This window comes from Chlamydotis macqueenii, chromosome 2, assembly GCF_036417535.1.
Source record: "Chlamydotis macqueenii isolate bChlMac1 chromosome 2, bChlMac1.mat, whole genome shotgun sequence".
In the NCBI taxonomy this organism is placed as follows: domain Eukaryota; kingdom Metazoa; phylum Chordata; class Aves; order Otidiformes; family Otididae; genus Chlamydotis; species Chlamydotis macqueenii.
This window is the reverse complement of record NC_141557.1, coordinates 20,069,096-20,088,161: the sequence shown is the minus strand read 5'-3', so window position 1 is coordinate 20,088,161 and position 19,066 is coordinate 20,069,096. Positions and strand designations below refer to the sequence as shown.

At 38.1% G+C, this 19,066-nt stretch overlaps 1 protein-coding gene across 1 annotated transcript in view; it reads left to right on the top strand.

The window, feature by feature from the left end:
* Positions 1-19,066, top strand: part of PLXDC2 (plexin domain containing 2) — a 278,317-nt gene that overhangs the window by 205,178 nt on the left and 54,073 nt on the right. The window contains exons 5-7 of the mRNA XM_086742185.1: positions 115-237; positions 3,122-3,240; positions 8,417-8,516. Of these exons, the coding sequence (XP_086598311.1) occupies positions 115-237; positions 3,122-3,240; positions 8,417-8,516 (342 nt within the window). The remainder of the gene's footprint in view (positions 1-114; positions 238-3,121; positions 3,241-8,416; positions 8,517-19,066) is intronic.

Genomic DNA, 19,066 nt, shown 5'->3' with positions numbered 1-19,066 from the left:
TTAATTTCTCTCAGATGACCCTTTAATCCTCTGGCAATGCCTAGTTCAACCTGCCATTCTGTTAAATCTTTTCAGAAGTTACTGAAATGGTCTCAATATTTTTTTTTATTGTAGGTTTCATATATACTGGAGAAGTTGTCCATCGAATGCTAACAGCTACACAATATATTGCACCCTTAATGGCAAATTTTGACCCCAGTGTGTCAAGAAATTCAACAGTCAGATACTTTGATAATGGTATGTAGTAGTCCTTCATAAATGAGTGTGTCTGTGTCCCTTGGCTCTTCATATTTTCCTAAATAACTATTTTTGAAGGAAAAATTGAAGATTCTTTTTTAACTCCCAGGCTGTGTAAAGTATGTGGCTAGATATCCATAAACAGTTCCTAATTTAGAACATGCTTAAAGAGTCATGAATGCTTTTTTTTGTAATTGGACAGATATCTTCTGGATGTTAAAGTACATGAACTCAAACTAGCAATGTATTTTATCAGTTTTAAAAGAAAAAAAAATCTGTCTTGTATAAAAGTGCAAGTTCCTGTTACTGCAAAATAAATATAGTAAATACCATCCACCCTCTAGCTAAAATGAAAATAACATTTGTGGAGTGCAATAGCAAGAATAACAGAAGCAGGGCAGGTATAAGGTTAATAAACCTGTCAATGACTAAGTGTGCATGGAGTCCCAGGACTGGAATCCAATACACTCATCTGCACCACAAGTTCTCAACAGTCCCTTGTACAAAAGATTGAAAAGGTAAAAGGCAAACTGCAGTGTTATATTTGAAGTGAGATATTTCAAAGGCCTAGAATGTGGGGATATTTGTCTCATGAAGTCAGTTATAATCAATATTTTGAAAACATAACCTGTGTGATTAAAAGGCATCTAGTGCCTTAGCTCAGACCTTTAGTGATCAAATACAATGGCAATGGCTGTCTATTCTGAATTTAAAACTTAGATAGTTTAGTATCATGAGTTAATATCATGAGATCTGTGATTGTTTTAAATCTTCCTGGATAAGCCTATGCCTTTCTATGTATGCTTATTAATAGTGAATTTAAGCACAAATTATGAATATGTCAAAAAAACATGCCACATTTCCAACCAAGTGTGTTAATTTTTTTATTCTTTAGATCAGGGATCAAAATGCATTCATAGCGTTTGCACCTGATCGCAACCTTTCCTTTCAATCTAGTAATTTATTTGTTTAAAATCCAATAAAATAGACTTACGTGAGAAAATCCTACTCCTTGCATGGAGAATTCACAAACAGAAAAAAAAAATATTATTTTCATTTCATAAATCATTTTACATTATCGCCTGACATTTGTCACCTTTACTGAAGGAATCAGAAGATTCTGTGGAAAACATTGCCAATTATTATTGTATTTCTGACTTCCAGTCTTCATACCAGGTGTATCAGGCTGTAACAAATTGCTTTCATAATAAGGTTGAATATTTCTTTGACATTTTGGATCCCTCTTCATTTGTCAAGCATGATGATCTTTTGGACCCCATGTGTTTTAGGACAAAGAATTTGCCATCTTAGCCCAAATAAAAAGGAACTGAGCAAATTGTATCTTCAGCTCCTTATTCCTTATTTATCCATGTTTTATCCCTGTGAGTAAGTGTGCTGCTTTAGAGCAGCGTCTGTAGTGAGCAAACACAGAGTATGGTGGCCCATCAAAGTTTCACTCATGGAGTTAACTGCAAGGAACTTAATGTACACACGAATCTACATAAAGGCCCTAGGAATGAGAAGACTGTTTTGGAGGCAGCTGACTTCCACTTTAGCTTGTGATTCTGAGATGCACATAGATTTGAGGTACTCAAAGACTATTTTGCTCCAATAGTTTTGAAAGTTCCTTTAAAATGAAATTTAATAAAGTCAAATAAATATTCACAAAGCAGTTAATGAATGTGGTCACAGAGGGGAAAAATGCACAATATGCACAATTCATGTGCATGTACTATATTTATGAAAGACACATGGTACAGTAATGTGATGGACTTAGTGGTGTATGCACCAAAAATTTGCATGTTCATAGTTTCCTGACATCCCTTGCCACATTGTGTTAATGAAAGTTATAGCATAGAAGATTTGTGACAAAAGATGTTTTGACAATATATCAAACATGCATTGAGCTAGATGCATACTGACTCACCTTGAACACTCCAGGAAGAAATGAAATTAAAGTGTTGTGAATCAAAGTACATAACTCCCATTAGTTCCAAAGGGAGAAGTATGCTGAGAAAGGTGTATAAAGATGAAAAAATCATTTTTAGTAAACACAGTTTTGGTGATAAGTGTCTTTCAGCCAAGCTGCTTGAATGTGTCTATAACCCTCAACATCTGTAAAACATGGTCACAGGGTATGCAAGTCGCTTAGGGTACATTTTTAGTGCAATAAGTGGATATTCAGCCAGAGAACTCCCATGAATATTAACGAGCCTCTTGCAACTACATCTCTGTACACCAGACTCGATATTTACCCCATCTATGAATTCTTAGTGGTTTTAATTTAAACTACCTTTATTTATTGCCAACATCTACTATTTTTCAACTTGCAGAAACTCAGCAAGGGCTTGCCCTAAGCAGAAAAAAAAATAATGCTGTTTATATTAATGCATAGTTAATGGAAGAATCTGAATTCCTCAAATAGTAACTTTTACTAAACAGGCAATGCTATTAGCACTTCACATTTCAAAGTCATCAGGATATATATATAGAGAGAGAGAGTATTAAAATAAGCCGCTACGGAGCAGTGGTTGTGCAGCACATCTGAACTATGAGTGGTGGATCCCATCACTAGTGATTGTTGACTCCTTGTGCAATTCCAAACAAGTTATTTGATCGCTCTTGCTTTAGCAGACTTTTGTGTGAGTAGTTGAGGTAGTTATTTGTGGCACTGTGGTGTCTACCTATAAGAGGACTTCAGTTGCAACTTGTGTTGTGATATCTTTGGCATTTCAAGGTGCTGGGCTGAAATTTTCTAAAAAGTGACAAATCACTGTTCTTATTTCAAGGAACTGCAGTTAAGTGATTTTCCTACAGTCAGTTAATATTTTTCTCACATTTTTTTCTTCCCTTTGCCTCTCTACCCCCACTCTGGGTTTCACAGGCACAGCACTAGTTGTCCAGTGGGACCATGTACACCTGCAGGATAATTACAACCTGGGCAGTTTCACTTTTCAGGCCACCCTTCTCAATGATGGGCGTATCATTTTCGGCTACAAAGAAGTAAGTTGGGTCTGAAAATTGTCATTTAAGTAGACAAATTACTTTCTACCTGCTAGGAATTTCCCTACTTTTTTTTTTTTTGGGGGGGGGACACATCTGAAAGTAAAGCTATATGAGATTATTTCATTATATTGCTTATAGCATCACTATTTCGCTGAAAATTACATTTTATTGTAAAAGTGATGTTCATGTGATAGACTCGAAAACCATCAATGTGGCTCAAATGTGCTACTCCTGGATTTCAGCTGGCCTTTTTTGGGTGTTTGTAAGTGTTGAGTGTTTAGTAAATTCTTGATTTTTTTTTTTTTTTTAGTAAATTCCTGTTGGATTTTGAAAGGTAGAGTCTAATTTGTTCAATTAGTTTACCTAATTTGGGCCTGTTTGAAAATACTGTAGAATCAATGGTTAGTATTAAAAGGTCACCTTTTTCCTGCAGCTATAATTTCTTGGCAACTGAGATATTTCAAAGTTTATATATTTCAAGTGAGAAATAACTGGTTTCTGTCTCCAGCTCTATGAAGTTTTCCTTCTATTAGGTGATACCACTGGTTAGATTGAGAGCCTTTGGTTTGTCTTCATAGCACCAATATGTTATTGTCTCAATTGGCCTCTTCTGCATTCTCCAAGTGTTTCAGAATTTCAGTTGTTAAGTTGTTTGGTTTTTTTTTCTTGCTATTGTTGCTAGAGTCCTGGAGGCTATAGCCTAGAGGCTATACCTCCAGTTGAATTTCATGCAAGTGAGAATCAGAAGGTAGATATTCTCAAGTGTCTATGGACAAATAACAATTTCTTTCTTTTTTTTTTTTTTTTGCCTCAGTTTGGCATGCAAAGTGTGACTTTCTCTTCAAGATGTACATCTCTGTTATCCTGTTTACATTAAGAAAATGTAATCAGTGATATGACTGATAGTCCAGACTTGGAGAAATCTGAGTTCTCTTCTCTCTCTGCTACAGACAAGCTGTGAGCCTTCAGGCTCATTTTTTCATGCCTGTGTTGAAGCCATGCACCTCAATGAAGCAGAAATAATAGTACTCCTCTCCCCTTCATTAGAAAGCTGGTGAGGATGTGGGTTATTCTACTAGCAGCAGTCATATCTTCACCTAAGATAGATGTCTTTGCACCTAGCAAACAGGATTGCTGAAGGATACTCTCACTGGATTAGTCTTGTAGACACAGTAAACTTCCGGTATGCCCACATACCTGGCTTTCTTTCTTATATCTTATAAAAGATATGCTGATGAAAGAGCTGCTTTGGCTCTGTTTCTGAATGTTATGTGCAGGTTAGTAGTCTTAATCTGTGAAAATGTGGTTTATTTGCGTTTTGACTCCAGCTTCATGAAAGCTTTGCTCTGGTGAGCACAACAGAGCCTGTGCTTGATCAAAGGAGTATGCGCCAAAGTTTTCTATATCTCCTCTTGTTGAAACTTTGTTAAAGAAAAAACAATCTTTTTAAGGACTGTGGAAAAGTTCCTGTCTTCCTGCTCAGAGAAGTGGGGAGGGACACTACTTCATTTTGTAATTTTAAGATAAATGTGACAAGAACAATATCTGCATTCTAATATCAAAATGGTATCATTTTCAGGAGCCTGCTATTCTTGGTTATGAGATGCTCTGCCCTGTATGTTACTGTCCAGCCCTGTGCAAAATGAATCTAATATGGGTGATAGAAGCTATTGCTCTAAATTGATAGTATCTTGCGTTCATTTTGTGTAAATGTAAATGATGATGCAGAGTTCCAGGCAGTGGAAAACTTTATTCATTTAGGAAGATAGGAGAAATGGGCCACCTCATTAATCATACGTGGTTCTCTAGAATGGCATGCAACTATGTCATTTAATCTGTGGATAAAAAGTTCTGTGCTACAATGGCTAGGCTGCTTCCTCTCACTGCACTACTGGAAGCTTCCTCCAGAGCCATGGTGCTTTTGTGGGGAGGAGTTATTGACCTTTTTTTCATTTATCCTGAGACAGAAAGAACTAGAATTTACAAATGGGATAATTTGCATTTTTTCCACTGCTGAATCTTTGAAATCCCCTCACATGAGTTATTCTTGTCCTAAATGGAATTACTAAACATCACTTCAGAACTATTGTACATAGTTAAGGAAAGAGACTTTAAAAAGTTATAATAGTAATATACTACTGATCTGTAAACCTTTTGACAAAAGATTTTTGTTAAATCTTAGAATGTTACAACTAGTGTATTCCATTGGTAATTGCTTGGGGAATAGATTTGGAAGCTGAGATTTCCAGAAGACTACACTCTTTATTTGCACCTTGTCTTACTCCATTAGAACTACCTCAGCTTTTCACCTAAAAGACAAAATTTAATAAAATTTCCAATCACTGATCAGACACAAGTTATCTGAAAAGAAGAACTGAGACACTTGTAAATTTAAAATTGACTCTAGTGCTTATAAGCCTGGCTGGGAATTGATTGACTTTCCAGTGCTGAATCCATTGCTTTCTGAGGCAGTGCTTCCTTCTGGGACCATTTCTCTTGCTAGTGAGTCATGTTGTCAGGAGCCCTATTAACTCCACTAAGATTACTTGTGTAAGTGCTCCCTAGCATGAGTAAAAGTTGCATGAGAGGATTTCTACCATCTTTTTGGTGCCATTTCATTTTAGCGTCACAGTTCATCAAAGATGACAGTGATGTATGGCAAATCTGCTAGGTCTTCATTGCATTGTCATTGAAAGTCTCCAGTCTGTAACACTATATAAGACATGCAGGAGGCAGGTTGTGAATAACTTTATAAAGCATCCCACAGGGGCTCTGTATTAGTGGCACCAGAAATTTTTCTTGAAGAATCCACTTTTTAAATAGCTTTGATTATACTTTTGAAGGAGATACAAATAGAGACTTTTATGTTGAAAGCAATTCGGATAAACTTTACCTTTTATTTCCTATTTATTCAAATCATTTGAGATCTCTTTTTTCATATCCTTCCTGTTCCCACATCAGGTCTGCTAACTCATAAATGTGGTGTTGACCACCAAGGCAGGATCTTGGCTGGAGTTTGCTGAATATCAAAGGAGCTGTTCTGCCTAATCTTCTGCATTCTGTTGTTTACCTAGTAGGAAGCAATCTGAATTGCACAATTGTTATCCACAATCCAGAATAGTTTCTGAAAAAATAAAAATTTAGAAAAGGAGCTGAGCCACCAGGATAGTGAAATCTGGAGACATCAGAGTATCTTTCAGAGAGTTAATGGGTAGGAGAAGGAGCTGCATAGCCAAGTTTTCAAATTGTAAAAATGATTTGAGATATAGCAAGATCCTATAGCTAGTCAAATATTTATTTCATTACCAATGTAGTTTGTTTACAATGCATACACCTTCCATTTTAAATATAATTTTCTTTACACCAACTGTTAGTGTTCTGGCAAATGGTCGGTGTGCCAGGAAATATCACCTGGCAGGAAAATTTTACTGGTGCACCTCTACTACATATGAAACACATTACAATGCAAACATAGAAGAACATAGTAATAAAGAAAACTTTCTGCAAAGGCATACTTTTTAATGTATTAGTAGTGAATACTTGTTTCTCAATAGCTTTACTTCTTTTTGAACAAAACAACTATTCTATATAGTCTTTTCCCATTAGTGCTCCTAGCTAATGTTCCTTAGTGTAGCATTTGGTTTCTTTTTCTGTCCATGATTAATACAGCACAAATTAGGCAAAGGTACCAAAGGCTTTGTTAATCGTTTAGGATATTTTTCTTAATTTAATTGGCTTGAAGGCTTTCTTTGTTCATTTAAATAGTAATGATTCTCTATTTATGTAGTCATCCAGAAACCATTATTAAAGTTGAAATACTTGTTCAAATTGCCCAATATATGAGGTTGGAAAAGAATTCTAAAAGTGACTTGTAGTAGAATTTCTTCCTACTGTGAAAGAAGGCAGAAATGAATAGAACTGATTAAGTACTAGCAGTTAGATAAAATTGATGCTCCTGCTATGTATGATGGAAAATATTCTGTTTTCAGTAACAAGACTCCAAACCTTGTGATTGTTTCCTGAAAACTTAAAAAAAAAAAAATTACAAAAATTGCACAGCCTTCATGGATATTCTGCCTATGTTATACATTCCTGCATTTATTTGCCTCTGTTATTATTATAAAAATATTAACATGGAAACAGAATCTTTGATTTTTATGCAACTTAAAATTCATGATTAAGTTTCATGCAGTTTGGCCTATAGAGTAATTAATACATATTTAGGAAACTGGCAATAAAACCCCTATGTAAGTACTATTGTGTTCCTAATTATTATTTTGCAGCTTATTTTGGCTCTTATATTTGACTCAGTTTTGAAACAGGGTAGTAATTGCACCCTGCTTCCCATCTTCTTCAGAACAAGGTCAGAGGCCATTATTTTATTCTTTTTTGAAAGATGAGACTATGGTGTGTTCCAGAGAAAGTTAAAAGGAATAAAATTTCAGAACTCTCTGATGGAAGACACTGTCTAGACTACTGTTCCCAATGATTAATAGAATTCAGCATGAATTCTAAATATCTTTCTCCCTATTCTTGAAGTATATAATCCAAGGTATGGATGACAATGGTCCCCAGCACTTGTGTGCATTTGGGAAGTTTATTCATATACTGGTGACTTGTACAACACAAGAGTTCATATTGTCTATGGTAGAGCTAACATACATTTTTGGAATTATTCTGGTTAAAATCCATCCTCTGAGCATAATGCCATAAAACCCTTGCCACCCATTAGCAACCACTTGCACATTCCTAGGTTACTGTTCAACTGTTTAACGTGTCAACCTGTCATGACATGTCTTGTCATTCAGTTGAGGAATTCAGAACGGTAGCTACCTGCTTGCTACTTATGTGTCACTGCAATTTTCAATAAACCGTTTAACAATTTACTACAAGCCTTCTGTCAAAAGGACATAGTTCCTAATAGTCCATCATGTGGTAAAAGCCCATTTGATCTTGACATCTCATTCAAAAGATTTCACCTATAAAATGGCACCCAGTGCACTCATCACCAAGTGACTGAAGTATTCAGTTCTGTAAAAAAAAAAAAGAGTTTTCCTGGGTCATGGATTCTCTTCTACTTTGACTGTATTTCTATCCGTATGCCTAATTGTTTAACACGGGCTGTACCTCAGCTGGCAATATCTCATATATACCTTCCTGTTTTGTCTTCCAGATTCCTGTTGCTGTGACACAGATAAGTTCGACCAACCACCCAGTGAAAGTGGGACTCTCAGATGCATTTGTGGTCGTGCACAGGATCCAGCAAATTCCCAGTATGTAGTATTGTAATGGTGCTAATGGTCTGGAGGCTGAGAAATGAGTATAAGCTGATTTCATCAAGGATTATTAGCTGCACAACAAATCACTTAGCTAATTTCTGCTTGTTAATTGAAGTATAATTTTATTTGCTTGATAATTCCCAATGTGGCTTTCTCTGCCTTTGTTTCCTTTGAGCTGATAAATTAAGTAAATAAAACTAAATGTCCAGCAAAATAATGTAAAATTAAACTGTCAACCAGCACAGTTTGGTATTCCATAAGATAGAAAGGTGGTGGAGGCCCCATCCCTGGAAACGTTCAAGGCCAGGCTGGATGAGGCTCTGAGCAACCTGATCTAGTCAGGGATGTCCCTGCTCCTTGCAGGGGGGTTGGACTAGATGACCTTTGAAGGTCATCCAACCCTAACCATTCTATGATTCTATGATTCTAAGATACTTTATCTGGAATATGTCTCCATATCCATGAAGAAGCAACCTGTTCAGAAAAATCATCTGTATCGAAAAAGAGAAAAATATCCAGGCTGGAAGTTCTTAATACTTTATATTCTGAACTTCGCATTCATTTATACATTTTTGTGAGAGAGAAGAAGAGGAGATGTAGTTATTAAATGACATCTTGGGCTCACATAGTCATGGCAACAGTCATGCATGTGACATTTAATTTTCTCTGGCATTAATTATACTTTGTGTGGCTTGACTGAAAGCGAATAGTAGGAATTCAGGTGTGATTTCCTTGCTGCTTTGTTTTAACATACTGTATACAGAATCCTTTGAGGTTCTTTAGCCATTAGAGAGTATGCTCACTTGCCAAGTGTACTGGTTTTGTTTACACAATTAGAGCAAATTTACTAAGTTTAATTTTTTAAGATCCTCTAAGAGCAGGGTGTAGATGGAAGGAGCTGCACTTGAAGCAGCCTCCTAGGACTGAGTCCAGGCATATTCTTCTAAAGTGAGCCCTGGCAGAGGCATGACACAGATAAAGCTCATAAGGACTGACTTGATCCAGCCCATCTTTAAGGCAGTCTGCAGATAGGGCTGACACTGAAGTTATACGTACCATTGCCTCTCAGTTCATCCTATCCCCTCATCACATTTAAACAATCTTTGATGCGAGGGAGCATAAATCTTGCATCTTATGTGTCCTGCCATGGGGAAGATGAAAAGTTTCTGTTGCTTGTTGTGAACTCAGAGTAGTGTGAAGGAGGTTGGCATGCCTAGATTTCCTTTAAGAGATCAGGTCTTGGAAAAAATTTGTTTCTGAAGTATGATACATAGCTGTGATGTGCCTGTGGTCACGTGGATTGCTTTTGAGGGCTTAAGAATGAATGATTCTAGGCAACTAATTTGAGCAATTTGAGTGATGTTTGTAAGTGAATGATCTGAATATTTCTGTGAGTCCAGCTTGTAAGAGCTCCTAATGGATTCAGGTGGGTATTAGGTTGCCTGACTTGTGCAAATGTTTGTGAGAGTAGTCACACAGAAATTCAGTGTAAGAGATGCAGGGAGTGTGCAGGTCTTTTGGCATCAGGCCTCCGTCATCAAACAAGACTAAAGGACTTATTTTAAATTTACATATTTTCTATGTCAAATATATAGTATATTTGAGTCTTTATTCTAGTTTGAATGTTTCTTTCTCTAGAAATATTTCAGACATGCACCTTATTTTACTACTGCTACATAATATTGGTTTTAATGAATACACAGTTACTTACTAAGCTTCTAGTTTTAGTATTTCTGTAAACCCTTTTGTCACATGACACTTTCTGCTAAGTGAAGTGACTAAATTACTAGAAAATCTGTCTAGTGTTTCATCTTAAACTTACTCTGTTTATTAAGTTACATTAAGGAATGGCAGATAAGAAGAAGAGAGTGTGGGTAAAGAGTCTAAAATGTGCCACTGCAGCAACTGTTTTGATAGCATTATTTCTATATCGCTGAGTGTAACGCGCTGCTTTTCTCCTTAACAACTGGTTCTCTGAGTGGTGGTAATTCATTATTGGTTTTGTTAGTTTGCAGCTTACACTAAGAGTTAATATTAATCAAGGGAACCATCAGTTAGCAGTACGTTTTCCTGAAGCGAAGTTGTGCTTTCAGTGAAACAGGCTTGTATTAGTATGTACAGGCAACATAATAGCACCCTGACAGAAGTGGTAAATAGCGTTGGCCCATAGAGAGCCAGTATCAGATGCTCTTAAAATGTGCATGTTCTTGCATTCTTATGTTTCAGAGGTGTTAAATCAACCATGGCTTTAGTCAGTTACTGAAAAAGTGATATGACAGAATTGTTGTTTCACTTTATTTGTTAGCTCCTTAGGACAATGGAAGAATATAAATTGCTGTTTGTTTGTCCCAAAAAAAAAGCAAAGATAGTAAAGCTATTAGTTCTTGCTTACCACTGATGGAAAGACTTTTCCATCAAGAGAACCCAGTTTCCCTGTATCTTCATGGCTAGTTCCAAAAAAAAACCACACCAAACCCAAATCAAACAAACAAAAAACCTTAACTCTACTGCGTTATGTTTGAGTTTTGTCAGTTATTTATGTATACATCTTGCATTTGAAAAGGAAAGAGACAATAAGTGCAACACAAACCTATTTTAAAAAAAAATCCCCTCCAATTTAAAAAATACTGAATGTCTTTGGTGCATTCTCTATGCTCAGTGTTCTGAAATTTAGGTATAATAGTCCTGGTTTTATTGAAGTAAATTTTGAAGATTTAGAACTATCAGTTTTTTTCAGACATATTGTCCAAAACATTAGTAATAACTTTTTTAATACCTCTGAAAGGTGAGTTCTAAAAGCAGGCAAACCTATTTCATTCTGAGGAGAGAAAAATGTGTTTTTTGATGAGCCATTTCATTTCAAAAGTGCATTTTAGTAAGTACTGAAAAGGATCATCTTGAAGAGCCAAGAGCAAAAAGAAAGGATTTTCTGAATTTTTTGAAATGGAGGACCTTGAGCATTTCACACCTATATTTGTTAATATACTCCCACATATAAAGGCTTTGCAGTAATACCCCTTTTATCTGTCCTCAAAAGAATACAGGTACCTAAATTTTTTTACCTTATCCTTTGAGAGTTAGAGCATGGAGGTGGGAGATTTTTGGCAGGTGAATGTTTGATTTTTTTTTTCCTTGATCTGCTACTACTGCTTATATATAGACAATGTCTTTGTTTTCGAGCCTGTACGTGGTACTATTACATTGATGCAAATTGATCACTACTTTATTTTTTTTAAAATATATATATGTATAGATACATATGCCTGTGTATACTCTAGAGGTGCTTTGAAATGAACAGTAATGTGTGAGGGGAAAGCGAATTTTTGCTTGACTCCAAGGTTAACAAGAAAAGGTGTAAATTCTGAGATTTATGTGACAGCAAAATGGCAAATTACGTTCGTCAATTAATTTCAGAGGAAAAGTTTCTCCTTCTTCCAGGTGATTCAAGTGAAGTGAGCCAGGCTCTGGACCTTTGCTTCTGATTTGTTTGATAAGTTAGAGTCCACCCTGATTTCTTCTTCTTCACACAGCCTGTACACTTGTACATTAACTATTTTTCCTTTTGTAACAAAGACACTAAGAATGTTTAATGGATATCTTCCAGTTAGACAACACATGACTGCTGAAGACAAAGCTAGGAGATAGTTACATGTTCCTTCATGTTCTGGTTTTGTTTAGTGAGGGGGGGCCTAAGGTAGTAGCTTCTGTAGGAAGCTGCTAGTAATTGCTCTTCTTTGTTCAGTGGGCTCGGCTGGGCCTAGGGCGGACCCGCTGCTAGCCAAGGCTGAGCCAATTGGTAGCAGAATGTTTCATGGTAACGCCTCCGCAATAATGTATTTAAGAAGGGGAAAACAGAAGGAAAAAAAAAAAAGAAGAGAAGATGCGAAGGAGCTGAGCAGGGGCAGGAGGGGGAGGCATGAGCCTTGTGGGCCTTGCAGGCCTCAGGCTCTGGCCTCCCACCAGGTGGCTGGCTGCGCCCAACTCAGCCCGGCCTGGCTGCAGGAAGTGTAGAAGAGATGAGATGTGAATGAGATGTAAAAAGATCCTGAGAGGCGTCTGCCAGCCTGTTGTGAATAATTTTTCTTGTGAGAGGAACAGGTGCAGACGCCAAGGTCAGTGAAGAAGGAGGGGGAGGAGTAATGCGGCTCCTGGCCAAGATTCCCCTGCAGCCTGTGGTGATGACCATGGTGGAGCAGGTTGTCCCCTTGCAGCCCATGGAGGTCCATGGAGGAGCAGAGATCCACCTGGAGCCCATGAAGGACCCCACACCGGGGGAGGTGGATGCCTGAAGGCGGCTGTGGCCTGTGGAGGGCCTGCTGGGGCAGCCATTCTGGAGAGACTGCACCCTGTGGAAGAGATGACCCATGCCAGAGCAGTTTCGCGAAGGACTGTGGCCCATGGGAGGGACCCCACAATGGAGGAGGGGAGGAATGCGAGGAGTTCTTCCCTCGACGACAAAGCAGCAGTGTAAAACAATGCGTGATGAACTGACTGCAACCCCCATTCCCTCTTCCCCGCTGTGCTGCTCGGGAGGGGGAAGGTGGTAGAGATAATGTTAAGCTTGGGAAGAGGGAAGGGTGGGGGGAGTGAGAGAGAGACTGCGCAGTCTGGCCGCAACTGAGGCTAAACTACGACACTCCAGCAAGTCTTCTATCCTCCCATTTCTTGAGCATCTTCACTGCATCAGGAACCTTGTCCCTGTCCCATTGCAACCACCTTCTCTCCCCTTTTCCCTCTTATTTCTTGTTTTTTCTCAGCCATCCTTGGCATTCTGTTCTTGGTCCTTCTTTCAGTCACGTGTGGTGTCCTTTGCTCCCTCTTCTGCAAACTCCCAAGATCATTCTCCATTTCATGACCATCTTTCTTTCCCTACATCTTTCCTTTTCTTCAAGGTTACTACATTTCGCTCCTTTGTTTCCGTGCTCTCTCCCTTTTGTCTGTCAATTTGCTTTTTGTTGTGCATGAAGAAGAAATTTAAAAGCATTTCCTGCAACCCACTATTTTATTTTAGCAATGAAAAAGCTCACCAGTGAGCTTGCCCAGATTATACTTTATTTTCCACAGGAGCATGAAATACACTTGTAAAATGAGAGAGTGTCAGATTCAGGGGGTCTGCACAGTTGAGTTACTCATCTTGCACTTACAGATAATGGCTAGGTTTTTCTCCAAGATGAGACATACTTGGCCTCTGCTGTATTAGGTACAGCTCTTTTAGGAAATACGTGCTTTGACAACCCAACATTTAATGGCACTGAAATTACTCAACAACACTGTTTACACAATCAAAATTGTAGCTAAGTTATGTGTTAGTAATGCTTCAGTTTCGATGCAATTAGTGCCACTCAATATGTAGTGTAACTCAAGCATATAATTAAGTGACAAGTCTGCGTGTTATAACCATTTGCTGAAGATTTCTCGCCAGTTTGTTTACAGCAGTAAGGCCCCTGAAAGAACCTTAGGATTACCTTCCTAAAGGGTAAAGGAAGACTAGTAGTTTGTTTTTTTTTTAATTTATTGTATAAAGGTGAAGCACCATCTGGGAAATCACAAAGTCTAATCTGCTGCTGCCTTAGTGGTAATTTCATTTACTTCTGTACAAAGTGAGGCCCAAAGTTATAGCTATAAATTCACAGTATTTATTCTTGCTCTCCACTAATGTAACTCCACAGAGTGCCAGCTCCTCCAGCCCTGTGTGTTCGTCTGCTGGCCCAAAAGAGTTTGGCCAGGCAGCTGAGTTCCTTGATGCCACGTGTCTGATTCAGGAGCAGCACAGGAAAGAGATGGACATGCTGCCAATATTTGGTGGCATAACAGCACTTCAGGGACTGGTATGAGATGATCAAAGTTTTCAGTGTTCTTATTTTAACCAAAGCCTTAACTGACCATTGATCAGTTTCAGAATTAGGCAGTTCAGTGCATGGTGGCTTAAGGGGAGAAAGCATATTTTTCAAACCTAGATCCTGTACTAAGAACAACTCATGTGGTATCAGGAATTGGGCTAAATCTGAAAGAACATGAAGAGTTTCAGAGTAAGTGATGTGTGGTAGGAACAGAGCATTGGTGCAGAACAGTTTTTCTACATTATTCATAAAGCAGGTATTTTCAGAGCCTGCTTCCCTGGTTGGCTTATTCGCAGATTATGCATCTTTGAGGTGCAGCTTCCAGGTTTTAAATTATTTTTTTTGTAACTTTTATGAGAGTGATAAAATTAATACAATTAGGGAATCTGAGTTTTGATCTAGATTCAGACATGTGTGTAGTAATCCATGACCAAGAGCAATGGTGGTGGTGGTTTGATTACAGGCATGTTTGGTTCTAGTGTCAGTACCTCAAGAAGTAATTAATGTTGATAAGTTTAGCAGTAGGAAGCTGTTAAAAACAAAGAACAAAGATTGCTTTAACATTCTGGTTCCCTTACCTTTTGTAGTGTTGGCAAACAGACATACCAGGTTGGCAAAACGTATATTCACTTGAAGATTTTGTTCAGCCAGTGGTGCTAAACAAAGTCCCTATCAAGCAAAGCCAGTGGCTGTACAGTACAGCAGCTGTGCCCCACCCTTCTGTATCCCTTACATTTCTCACAAATTGCTTGCGGTGTAAGCTGGATATGTTTCATAAATTATTTGCTTCAAATTGACTTCTGTGTAATCAAATGCACCCTCTTACTATTTGTGTTTTCTCTGTCAGCTAAGCTTAAAAATGAAAGTGCAGCTGTATGAATACATATGGCCTTGTTGAGCAGTTTTTGCTGGGTATATAGCCCATCTCAATTCCCTAGAAATCTTTCACTGACAAAGATTTTTATTTGTGTGAACATATAATTTAAAAAATCTAACTGACCTCCAATATTTTTACATTTCACTGGATTGCAGGTTTTAGCTGAGGAATGCTGTATGAGGAAAAGTGATTATGTGATGGAAAAGTACCAGAGATTGTGCGTCTGTTGGACACGTATTTAGAATGGTTTATTGCTAGCTACTGACCCTTCAGGTATGTTAGGAAGTCGTTGGTGCTCTTCTGGCACTGCTCTGTCTCCAGAGCACTCTCTCTATTTAGTACATTTAGTTAGTTCTGGCAGTTCTGTTTCATAGAATATTTATATGCCATTATTTAGTTTTGAACTACTGTGATAAAAATCCATAGAAATGTTTTGTTGCACTAGAATCTTGCACATCTGTAATTTACCGACCCATTGCTTGATCCCTTCAAATCCCTTGAAGGGATTCATTCAGTGGGCCTTGTGACCCCCCACATTATCTCTCTAGGTCACTGAGGAGTGAACTTACCTCAAGTAGCTGGTATTTTCTTCAGCTTTTTCTGCTAGGACTGTACCTTTGGCCTTGGATTCAAAGATAGCACATGTACATGCAACAGAAGCAAACCAAAGAACAATTTGGACCATGCTGTAAATTAAACCAAATTGCAAAAAAAAAATAGACTCTGTTATTGAAAAAAAAAAATTATAAGTTATATCATTCACTTTAAAAGGATGTTTGAGGTACTCTGAAGGACCTACATAAAAGTAAGATATTTTCATGACAAGAATATTTACATATTTTCTGAAATTCAGAACCAGAAATGGTACTTCAAAAGTGTATATGCATGCAAAAAGTCCTTTTTCTTTCCTCCCTTCCCTGTTAGACCTGATGTAATACCTCTTTTCAGAAAAATACCTGCACATAATGCTTAAATTTTTGTCTATTACTACATCCAATGATTTCAGTAGTCCTTGTCAAGTTTAAGGTACATACTGAAATACATTAGCTCTTTTCCTTCTTTGTGATGCTGCACTTGTACTTGTTTGTGAAAGAGCTAAATAGGCAGCATAAGGCAAAGAACAATTTCCACCTGAGTGAAAGGCAGTGCGTGTCTTGTGTTGAAGCAGGAGTGTGCGTGGAGAGGTTGAGGGGAAAAGTGTCAGGGGAGAATATTCATTTTTCTGTTTATCCTGTTGAATTTAGCTTTTCTACCCTGTTTTGTTATGGGCGTACAGGTTCAGAATTCTAAACAGGGAGGAAAAAGTGCATTTTGAGGAGCGAAGCATGGCGTGTTTCAAGTCAGACTTTCAAAAGACTCTACATCTGCATTTTTTTACACCCTGGCCAGGCAGATAAATATGAACACTTGTGTTTCCAACCTACCTACCTGCAAGTATGTGCAAAGAAGGTGACTATACAAATACCTCTCTGTACTTAAGTTTCTTACTGTAGATAGATCCCTTGTATGCAAACTCACTGTTTGGCACAGTCGTCTTCCTAAAGAAGGGAAAGATCAAATCTCAGTGTATGAGGCAGTGGGATTTAATGGGATCAACAGTCATGCTGAAATATGTGTGATTAGAAATTTTTTTTATAAACTTAATTATCTTAAAATCAGTGGGTTTTAGAAATTTTATGCACTGGGTGAGACAAAAGTGCCTGTGACCTGAGTCACTGTTTTTTACTGGATTTGTGGAAAACCAGAAGCTTCTTATTTCTTGTGAGCCTTGTGAGGAGTCTGTTAGGAAAGGTTCAGAGTGAACAGGGTTATAGCATGCCAGTCTGTAGCACTACTGGTGAGATGAAATGGAGTTCAATTAAAATGCCAGCACCTACCATTTTAATTTATGTATTCATTTGCATTTTTTTTTTTGGATAGAAGGACAAAGATTTCTGTGGAAACAAATTACAGCCTTCAGCATTGGCAGGAGTTCATTTCAAACACATTTCGCAATCACTCTGATTTGGCAGGTGCTTTTATGGGACTTACCATCCTGGAAGCATGAACCTCTCACTGCTGGCAAGAGACTTTCCCCACCCCAGCACAAGATTAGCTTTGTCTTGAAAACCTTTTCTGTCCAGTGGGTTTGAAAGACATGGCTAAGGCATTTATTGGGGTAAATGTTTGACACATCCCCATGTCTGTCTTCTAAGTAGTCAGAATGACTTTGTAGGCAAAACATAAAACTAGCTCAATGGTAGGTGCATTTTATACTGAAAGATAAATCCTCTGTCAGGAGGGGTGAAGCCATAGCAAAGTCAGCTTCAAGTAAATGGCAGCTGCTTGGCAAAGGTGCTGATTTGGAGCTAAATAGAAATATTATTGTCTGAAAGCCAGACACTGCTTCCCTGTGCCTGAGAGCTTATGCAGTGAGAGAGGGCAGAGAGGCTGCTTTGCCTGCAGTGACCCCAGGATGCAGGAGAGTTATCCCACCCCAGCTCTGCTTCTGTTTCCCCTCCCTCCTCAGAGATTCCCCTGTTTGTTCCAGCTGACACCAAGAGCTTGATGGTTGTTTTCTGTGTGATCTGAAGGAGATTCCCACACTTGCACTTTTAGAGGTTGGCCATGCCTCTTTTCTTAGAAAGCCTCATCCACTTGAGCCAAGAGGCATCTCAGCCACAGGACACCTTAATGCACTTTCTCTCTTCCCTTAAAAATTAGTATTCATTTCTTGATTGATTTTGGTTGAGGTTCCATTTTCTGTCTGAAAATTGCCTACAACATCCCTCCTAACAAGAGATTGTGAAAAACACTTCAGATTTGGTGAACTATGTGATTGCTTAACAGCTGGGGAGCCCACGTGAGTCTACTTCAAGCTGCAGAAATGCAGCCTTTATAGCAAGCAACAAGGTGTGCCCTAATCCATACAGGGCTGGCAACACAGAAGACTGCCTAAGATTGAGTCTGTGGCTGTCTGCAATTTCTTTTCTTCTGTTGCACATAAACTTAGACCAGTCATTGACCAGATTAACCTGTTAATCCTTTGCATGTAACCCTTTGTTGCTCTCTGGCAAGACTCCACAGTGTCAGTGATTGTATTTACCATTGATTTCAATTAGTTTAGCAGGCTTTCAGAAAGGACATAAATTTAAATCCAGCGCACCAGGAAATCATCATTATTGTGTCAGATTGGTGGTATAGGCTGTACTTTTAATTTGCAAATGTACAAGCTTGCCATTCTGCATTGCAGCTGTGCACTTAAAATGTGAAATATTCAGAATATGTGATAGGATATTGATCTGGAAACTAACACTTATGTGATTTTTTCACACTTACCTTGTGCTTGAGTCTTTCAGTCGCCTGTGTATTCAAAGCCCATAACAACAGTGCATTGACTGTATTGAATTTCTGCTTTGAGAAACTTAAGTGCAGTCAGCTTGTGTAAAGATTATGCATAATATTGGCTGTTTAGAAAGACTTGTCCTTTTTAGTGTTATAATATGAAAAAAATGTTCTAGTGCGTTTAGATGTGAGGTAGCTTGTAGGTAACAAATTTGATTAAGCAGTGAAATCAGTTTTGTTTGCACATCTTGACAACAACTGACAAAGTGAGCATGTAAAGCATTTCTCTCAAGTCTGTAAACTGAGAAATGTCTTAGGAAAGCAAGCATCTGAAATATACCCTAAAATGTCTGACAGTATACTCTCTAGAATTTCTGCCTAAATGAATGTCTAAGATGCTTGAGAGCACACCCAGTGTTTTCATAATCCCTACTGGGAATAGGTACCTATTCTGTGAGCTCTGATGGTTTCTCAACTAAAAAATTATCTGTCTATACCTTTTA